Source organism: Sinocyclocheilus anshuiensis, unplaced genomic scaffold, assembly GCF_001515605.1.
Source record: "Sinocyclocheilus anshuiensis isolate Anshui unplaced genomic scaffold, SAMN03320099.WGS_v1.1 scaffold652, whole genome shotgun sequence".
Classification (NCBI taxonomy): domain Eukaryota; kingdom Metazoa; phylum Chordata; class Actinopteri; order Cypriniformes; family Cyprinidae; genus Sinocyclocheilus; species Sinocyclocheilus anshuiensis.
In genome coordinates this window covers 422,652-432,058 of record NW_015555769.1, presented here as the reverse complement: position 1 = coordinate 432,058, position 9,407 = coordinate 422,652, and the positions used below count along the sequence as shown (strand labels likewise).

The 9,407-nt window shown below is 46.9% G+C and overlaps 1 protein-coding gene across 3 annotated transcripts in view; it reads right to left on the bottom strand.

Moving 5' to 3' along the window:
- Window positions 1-9,407, bottom strand: part of LOC107674406 (poly(ADP-ribose) glycohydrolase) — a 24,798-nt gene that overhangs the window by 5,971 nt on the left and 9,420 nt on the right. For 2 of the 3 annotated variants that reach the window (XM_016468368.1, XM_016468370.1), the window contains exons 3-12: window positions 8,628-8,778; window positions 8,198-8,326; window positions 6,750-6,821; window positions 6,207-6,278; window positions 4,317-4,409; window positions 1,423-1,577; window positions 840-919; window positions 691-751; window positions 540-615; window positions 75-222 (exon numbers count right to left, since the gene is read on the bottom strand). In XM_016468368.1, the coding sequence (XP_016323854.1) occupies window positions 75-222; window positions 540-615; window positions 691-751; window positions 840-919; window positions 1,423-1,577; window positions 4,317-4,409; window positions 6,207-6,278; window positions 6,750-6,821; window positions 8,198-8,326; window positions 8,628-8,778 (1,037 nt within the window). The remainder of the gene's footprint in view (window positions 1-74; window positions 223-539; window positions 616-690; window positions 752-839; window positions 920-1,422; window positions 1,578-4,316; window positions 4,410-6,206; window positions 6,279-6,749; window positions 6,822-8,197; window positions 8,327-8,627; window positions 8,779-9,407) is intronic. The other variant, XM_016468369.1, reaches the window with a different exon arrangement.

Sequence of the window (9,407 nt, the reverse complement as noted above, 5' to 3'; positions counted from 1 at the left end):
GTGTGTGTGTGTGTGTGTGTGTGTGTGTGTGTGTGTGTGTGTGTGTGTGTGTGTGTGTGTGTGTGTGTGTCTACCTGTGATGATCAGACACTCGTTATCGTCCAGTGCTTCAGTGAAGAGCCGAGCAGCGATGAGCTCTGGGTTTATCAGGAAACGGATTTCCTCCTGAACCAGACCAGAACCAGTCACTCCCCCCCCAACGAACTGGTTGGCAAAGTCCACCTGCAGAAACACACACACACACAGCATGCCCAGGTCATATTTTACAATAGAATTACATCATGAAAATGAATCAGTTTCAGTCAGCAAGACCGTCTGGAGTTTGAGAGCCTCAGTATCACAGTAAAGAGAATCAGCACTGTGAGAATAATGAGAACAATAAAAATGCATTAAAATAAGGAGAATAGGATTTCTTTTCTGCATTACAGTAATGAAGGTAATGAAAATGATGCCACAATGCAAAGTGAATGGTCTTCATTTTCTTCAGTATATAATGTCTTGTTCTAGTGTGAAACGTGAGCGTGTTTTTCACGTGTCACCTGCAGCATGCCGTAGCCCTGGTCTTCTATGCTTCCGTCACAGCTGATGCGAAGCTTGCTGAACTGCTTTTCTGAACTAAAAACCAAATGAAGAGTGTTTATAGGCCTGTGGGAAGCTAAGTGCTGTGGAGTGTGTGAAGATCGATCTCACCTCGACCAGGAGGGCAGACGCTGCACACACTGTCTGGTGTATGTTATGAGACCGGCGGGCCCTCGGATCAACAAAACACACCACAAACAGCATTAACCCACCGATTCATGAATGAACGAGTGTGTGACGTGCAGAGAAGCCAAACTCACTCTGCTGTGTGACCCGTCTAAAGTACCACAGGAGGGTTTTGAGTTTCTCTTGTTTGCTCTGGGACGAACCTTCAAACAACCTAGAAAACACACAGCAGATTGTATGGAAGGCCAGTCTGATATTTCATATTCATAAACGACGTTCGTGCATTTAGAGACAGACGAGCTCCAATCACTGACGTCTGACCTGCGTGATGAAGACTGAATGCGCTCATGCACGAGATCTACAACAACTTACATTCACAGAAAACACTGTCTAACGCCTCTGAGAAACCTGACGTCATGTCTCATCACACAAATGTATGTATTTATGGAGTTATTCGTTATTAAGTAGTTGTGTAATCTTCAGTCAGCTAGTCGGTTTTCTTTTCTAATTATAACTGGCAGCAAAGTAAACCAGATGCAATATGAAAAGTCCGATCACATGACACTGAGATACAGTATGCAGGATCATATTTCAGTACGGGGTTATGAAGAGATGTTGCTAGCAATCTCTGATCATTGGCTCACTCTTTTCAGATACTGAACCTCTGGACTGATAGTGTTTCTGCTGTGTTTCTGCTGACTCTGCTGTATATGGCACCTGCTGAAGTTGATGTCCGGATAGTTGCTGAACTCCGTCCGTCGAGAGTTTCGTCGAGGAAAGGTGCAGAAGAAAGCGTTCGCCAGCAGACACGAGACCTGCTCCTGAGACAGCGTGAGGGATCGACAGCGCTGCGTTCTCAACAGCGGGATCGGCTGAACACACAGAGCAGAAATACACAGATTCAGACTGATTTCATCAACAAAAACACACCAAAATGCCTCCACAGGCCGAAAATGCTCTTGACTTTACTGAGATTTATTAGCAAAGGTGGACAGCAACACAACGTCTTTTACTCTGTTGTTGTACTTCAGAGTATTTTAATTCTGGAAAATATTTACTTCACTACATTCCATGTCAGGAGTGTAAAAAGATACAGAGAAATTGTACTTAAGTTAAAGTATGAGTACTGTGCCTTTATGTAAAGTCAAATCTAATCAAACACTCATTGAGTGAAAGCAAAAAGAGTACATTAAATTATATTAAAGCATTTAAACACTAATGGAGAAGGCCATAATAACAACACATAAAGCACAGACGAACAAACTCCACAAACAGGAATTAAACTACTAGTTAGTGTCCAGCTAGAAAATCCCATCTGGCATGTACAGGAGACACTTTCACAACTTAACTAACCAACACAAACTAAAAAGAGTTTGGTTTTAATTCACTTCATTCAAGTCATGCATGGTTTTCAATCAAGAGATGTAGCAGAAGTTCTGCTGTTTATTGACATTCATCATATTTCTGTAATAACTGTTATGAGTCAAATCCCACGGCGTGCCAGTGTAGAAACACGCTATTCTCAGTCAAGCAGGGATGAAAACGTCCAATGACAGTCAATCAATGAGTGCTCGAGCGTTCTCATTGGTGGAGGATCAGTGGGCGGAGACTACATCAGTCAATCAAAGAGTGCTCGAGCGATCTCATTGGTAGAAGGATCAGTGGGCGGAGACTACATCAGTCAATCAACGAGCGCTCGAGCGTTCTCATTGGTGGAGGATCAGTGGGCGGAGACTACTTCAGTCAATCAACGAGTGCTCGAGCGTTCTCACTGGTGGAGGATCAGTGGGCGGAGACTACTTCAGTCAATCAACGAGTGCTCGAGCGTTCTCACTGGTGGAGGATCAGTGGGCGGAGACTACTTCAGTCAATCAACGAGTGCTCGAGCGTTCTCACTGGTGGAGGATCAGTGGGCGGAGACTACTTCAGTCAATCAACGAGTGCTCGAGCGTTCTCACTGGTGGAGGATCAGTGGGCGGAGACTACTTCAGTCAATCAACGAGTGCTCGAGCGTTCTCACTGGTGGAGGATCAGTGGGCGGAGACTACTTCAGTCAATCAACGAGTGCTCGAGCGTTCTCACTGGTGGAGGATCAGTGGGCGGAGACTACTTCAGTCAATCAACGAGTGCTCGAGCGTTCTCACTGGTGGAGGATCAGTGGGCGGAGACTACTTCAGTCAATCAACGAGTGCTCGAGCGTTCTCACTGGTGGAGGATCAGTGGGCGGAGACTACTTCAGTCAATCAACGAGTGCTCGAGCGTTCTCACTGGTGGAGGATCAGTGGGCGGAGACTACTTCAGTCAATCAACGAGTGCTCGAGCGTTCTCACTGGTGGAGGATCAGTGGGCGGAGACTACTTCAGTCAATCAACGAGTGCTCGAGCGTTCTCACTGGTGGAGGATCAGTGGGCGGAGACTACTTCAGTCAATCAACGAGTGCTCGAGCGTTCTCACTGGTGGAGGATCAGTGGGCGGAGACTACTTCAGTCAATCAACGAGTGCTCGAGCGTTCTCACTGGTGGAGGATCAGTGGGCGGAGACTACTTCAGTCAATCAACGAGTGCTCGAGCGTTCTCACTGGTGGAGGATCAGTGGGCGGAGACTACTTCAGTCAATCAACGAGTGCTCGAGCGTTCTCACTGGTGGAGGATCAGTGGGCGGAGACTACTTCAGTCAATCAACGAGTGCTCGAGCGTTCTCACTGGTGGAGGATCAGTGGGCGGAGACTACTTCAGTCAATCAACGAGTGCTCGAGCGTTCTCACTGGTGGAGGATCAGTGGGCGGAGACTACTTCAGTCAATCAACGAGTGCTCGAGCGTTCTCACTGGTGGAGGATCAGTGGGCGGAGACTACTTCAGTCAATCAACGAGTGCTCGAGCGTTCTCACTGGTGGAGGATCAGTGGGCGGAGACTACTTCAGTCAATCAACGAGTGCTCGAGCGTTCTCACTGGTGGAGGATCAGTGGGCGGAGACTACTTCAGTCAATCAACGAGTGCTCGAGCGTTCTCACTGGTGGAGGATCAGTGGGCGGAGACTACTTCAGTCAATCAACGAGTGCTCGAGCGTTCTCACTGGTGGAGGATCAGTGGGCGGAGACTACTTCAGTCAATCAACGAGTGCTCGAGCGTTCTCACTGGTGGAGGATCAGTGGGCGGAGACTACTTCAGTCAATCAACGAGTGCTCGAGCGTTCTCACTGGTGGAGGATCAGTGGGCGGAGACTACTTCAGTCAATCAACGAGTGCTCGAGCGTTCTCACTGGTGGAGGATCAGTGGGCGGAGACTACTTCAGTCAATCAACGAGTGCTCGAGCGTTCTCACTGGTGGAGGATCAGTGGGCGGAGACTACATCAGTCAATCAACGAGTGTTCGAGCGTTCTCATTGATGGAGGCTGAATGGAAGGAAACTAGATAAACTCAGAGAACGAGAGCGTAATCAAGACTCTTGCTGGCAAAAACAGCCCAGCAGGAAACTCTGAGTAAAAAATGACAATTAACAGAAAGAGAGACCAAAAAAAAAACCCAGAGAAAGATAGATGTAGAGATTAAATAGCATCTGAAGAAGTGAATAGAGAAGATGAACAGAGCAGGTCTCACTTAGGTCCTGTACCTGCGTGAGGAGGCTCGGCGCTCTCAGTGCCAGCTGTGCCATCGCTGGAAGCAGCTCTCCAAACATCTGCTGAGCTTCAGACGCCTGCAGACCCTAGAAACAGACTCAGAGAGCGTTAGTCGTTAGTCTGGGGTCATCTGGGACAGACAGACTTTCTGTTGAACGAGTGTCATGGAGCAAACAAACACACATTAAACACGTGAAGAATCTCTTATTAATCGCTCACAGATCCTCAACTCTCCTGTCTCTGAAAGACTCTGGCACTCCTCACTGATTCCCAGTCATCACACACGTCTCATTTTAGAAGAAAAACTATGTGAAGCTAGAAAGTACAAAAGCGCAGCACAAACATAAGCAAGTCTAGCAGACTGAACTGAGATGCATTCTGTGGTTTAGTGTTAAGTTCAGTAATCAGTCTGTTTCACAGCAGAGCACAGATAAACGCTCCATGTGCTTCTGCATCTCAGAGCACCTTGTGTTGTGTCCTGCTGATTCTAGTTCATTCCCCTTAAACACCAGAGAATCAAACACAGACAAGAAAGACACTGTTGGTCAATCAAGAGACAGAAAGTACTTTTATTTCTGGTCAGAGACGGATCTTTCCTGCTCTGCAGACACAAACACACTCCGTTACCTCATCTGCATTTTTATTCTCATTTACAGACAAACCATGACAAGCTGAAATTAATTTAGTCAAGACGGACCTTCAGAGCTTTTACAGTTTGACACTAACAAGCAGAAGAAATGCAGGCGCTCTTCAAAGCTGTCCGACCAAACCATCACACAACAGGAAAACAAACGCCCGTAAAATCACACCGGCTGCGGGTCCATCGCTCTCCAGACTCAAGCGGCCCAATCAGCAGTTTATGACATGTGCACTGACACACACACACACACACACACACACACACTCGCACACACACTCAAACACACTCGCTCACACACACACACACTCAAACACACACACACTCAAACTCACTCACACACACACACACACACACTCGCACACACACTCAAACACACTCGCTCACACACACACACACTCAAACACACACACACTCAAACTCACTCACACACACACACACACACACACACACACACACACACGTCAGTCTATCATAGATGATAGTTACTCCGCTCTTATTTACGATGGCAGTGTCAGGATAATCAATCTAAAGGGCAATTTCATCAGGTCTCTGAAGTTTCCCGTCTGATTAAAACACGTCCTGGAGCAAATGCAGATAAGGACGGGTGTCCTCAAACGGGTCCAGCTCGGGACACATTTGTACGACAACCAGAAAAGAAGAGCAGAGGAAGGTCATAAATAACGGTGATATCGTAAAACCAGAGAGCAGGACGGCAGCCAGCTGAGACTTCGAATCAACAAAACACACGGCAGATCCTTCACAATCTGATGTCACCGTGATTCATTTATTCTGTCGTCACTTCTGTTCATAACGCTGCTGAGTCTGCCTGCAGCAATTAACATGCTGTGAAGTGCGTCTGACTCTGCGATGTTCAGAGAGAAAACAAACAATCAGGCGCTGTCAATCAAACTCACAAGGCCCCGCCCTCTCCTCCCATCCGTCAAACTGAACCTGTCAATCAAACACATCACATACATCTTTACAATCGCTGTCTAACACAAAACATTCAGGACCTTTCATAAAACATCAGAGTAAAGAGACTCTCATTACTGCACAAACGAACATCATTAACAGACCGCCGCTGAGGCTGACACCAGGTTTGGCAGGTAAAGGTTAGAGTTAACCAATGAAAACAGAAACAAACACTTAACTGTCCATCAGCTTCTCTGCACAATATCCAACAGGTGTGTGTGTGTGTGTGTGTGTGTGTGTGTGTGTGTGTTCATTACAGGTGTGTCTTTACCTTACAGTAGACATTAAGTGCTGTGAAGTTCCATCCCTTCGCTTGGCCCGTATTATATTTCAATATGGCATCCTAGAGAGTAATATATATATTTAAAAAACAGTTCAGTTCTTGAAATAAATGTCAAAATAAGCAGCAGCACTTGTATTTTCTGTCTAATGATCTGCAGTGAGTTTGGCTTTCGTTCCTCATACACTGATGTTTGCTGCCATCAGCTGGACAAAACCAGAAAACTACAACACACCTTTCATTCTTTCATTCATCACTTACCTTAATGAGGTCAAGACATAGACTTATATTGATTTACTATAATGCCAACTGATTAACCCAAACCTTTTTTCATTTTTAGAATTTATTTTAAGTATGAATCTTTTTTTTCAGAATCAGTGTCTCCAAAGGAACGTTGTGTCATATTTGATTCATTTCTGAGAGTAAATTTGTCCTCAAATGATAGCTAATTATGTACACACACTGACACAGAATGAACACACTCAAATCAAGCAATTATGTGTGTAATTAATAAGAAGAGAGCAGTGAGATCACCTTCACATCATGAGCGGAGCTGAACGGGACACTCAGCGCTTTATTGATCAAATCCCATCGGCTCTGGAGCGTCTGGAAACATTCAAACAAACAACATCACACAAATAATTCAGCTGATAACAGTTATACACGTCCTGTTAGTATTAAAACATCATGGGCCCTGTGACTCCTGTGTGTGTTTGTGTGTGTGTGTGACTGTTATCAGGTGTGTGTGTGTGTGCTCAACCCCGTAGTCCGTAAGATCTCGTACACGCCTCCTCGTGGCACACATGGTAACTGGTCCCTTGCGGTTCCAGGCTAAGTTGTACGGGATCTCGGAGCAGAAGTGGGCCCCAGAGACGTGGCATGCAGGCCCATCGATGAGTGGAAATGCCCTGATGCCCTCGAAAAGAGGAGCCGAGTGTGTAAGTCTCCTCAGCCGGTACATAGCCTCTCCACTGCCAAGATCTCGTACAAGCCTCCTCGTGGCACACATGGTAACTGGTCCCTTGCGGTTCCAGGCTAAGTTGTACGGGATCTCGGAGCAGAAGTGGGCCCCAGAGACGTGGCATGCAGGCCCATCGATGAGTGGAAATGCCCTGATGCCCATCAACCACTGTCCCAGCTATGGGTAAATAGTAAAGACCTCAACGACGGCACAGGTGGAAGATGGTGGTGTGTGAACCATTACAGCGGCTGGGAAGGCGGAAGAAGGCAATCCCACAGCCACGTGGGTTAACTCGGGAGGGTACCGTGGCTAGGGGAGCAAACCCTGAAAACAAACCTGCACTTGAGGGCAGGCATAGGCGGAGTCCAACTGACCGGACTACCGGCAGCCCCCTGCAACTTCCTGCCAGTCGAAGGTCATCATGGGTTCTCTCATGCCACTGGAGGTCTATCTGGTAGGAGTGAAGATGGTGGGAGTGAGGTCTGCGCACCCACACTCCCACCCTAATCTATACCTATGCGCAAGCTTCTTGCTCCCCTCCCCTCCCCTTCCCTCCTCTCCCTTAAAAAAAAAAATTTAAAGTCCTGTGGCGATGTGGAATGGTGGTGGGCACAGGCCAAGGATGTGGCTGGGACTGTCTAGCCAAACCATGCACACAGGCGGCAATGGAGTGATGGTCGTTAGGACTGCGGGATGGAGCAGCTCGTCTTTTCGGCAGCTTCCACTGCGACTGAGCAGCCCCACACTGCTCACCCCTGTGATGGGGAAGGACCTGGAAAAGGTGGTCTAAAAATTGTCTGCTCCCCACACTCCGTACGGTAAGCCGCAACCGTCGGAGCATGCCCCCTTGCGGTTGAAAAATTAAAGTGAAAAATAAGCTAAGCATTGCTTCGTGGAACGTTCGCACATTGCTGGACCTGGCCGAAACTCCTGACTGTGTGAGTGAGTGAGTGTGTGTGTGTGTGAGTGTGTGTGTGTGTGTGTGTGTGTGTGTGTGTGTGTGAGTGAGTGTTAGTCTGACCGTACGGTCCACAGGGAACAGGTTGTGCTCGGAGCAGGGTAGTTTCACGTGTGTGTCGTCCCAGCGGTCCTGCAGCTGATCTGGAGACGGATACGGCTCTGGAACTTCACCAGGCTGCAACAAATCAGTCTGTGAAACAAATACAGACCTTCAGATGTCTCCTATTCAGCCTCAACTTCTACTTCTACAATAACATTTGTATATAATAATTAATTGTGTAGCTAATATCACAATAGCTGTGCCTTTGTGTTTGTCCCTTTCATCACAGGTGTTTCACTCATTCATTAGTGCTATTTCTGTTAAGCTTTGATTTACAAATATTTGCCATTTCGGAGGCTCAAAGCGAAGCGCCATAGCATTCACACTCACTGGAGCGCTGAGGTGTGCGAATGCTGCGCTGAAACCCTTGATGTTGGGGTCTTAAACTCACCCTGATGAGGACCGTGTGGCTGTCGGTGGGTTTCAGGGCAGGTAACGGGCCGCTGCACCCCGGTGCTCTCCTCAGGTCACTGACAGGAACACCCAGCCCGGTGACGTCACCGCTGAACGCCTTCCCATCAGCCCCTGCTGCAGCTGCTGCCCTGTAATGAGTTCATCAGGGATGAGGAGGAAATCCAATCACATCCTCAGAGCGACTGGAAAGGCACTGTAAGCATTGCAGATGATTTAATAAATAATGTCCGTCAGCCTGTTTTCAGTTTGTGTGTGTGGTATTTATGCTGGTTTGACCGTGGATCTCCTATCAGCAAAACACACCAGAATAAACAGACTTAGACCAGCAAACCACCTTAGACTGGACTAAAAAGGCCACGCCTCAAAATGACTGACACACAGAGAGTGTTTCTGATTGGCTGAGGCTCCTCAGGTGCCCCCAATAACAACCAACTGCAGAATGGCGGAAGAAGAGAAAACTGTAAAAAAATGATAATAATTGCCTTTGTGTATTTAATCGATTGTTTTTGGATTAACGCTTATACAAAATGGCTCTAAGTATTTTGCAAGTGGGCATTGTGACGAAGGCACTTGAGCACGTAATTATTTTGCAATTGGATTGTATCACTTTGTTAGGTTACATATTCATGATTTGGGATTTTCATTTGTTATTGACGTTGTATTTTACTGCATTTGTTACATTTTCTGACTTTGAGAAATGCTTTAAATGTATTTGATTTCGTCTATAGAACCATATAACGATTCAGAGAGGTTCAGC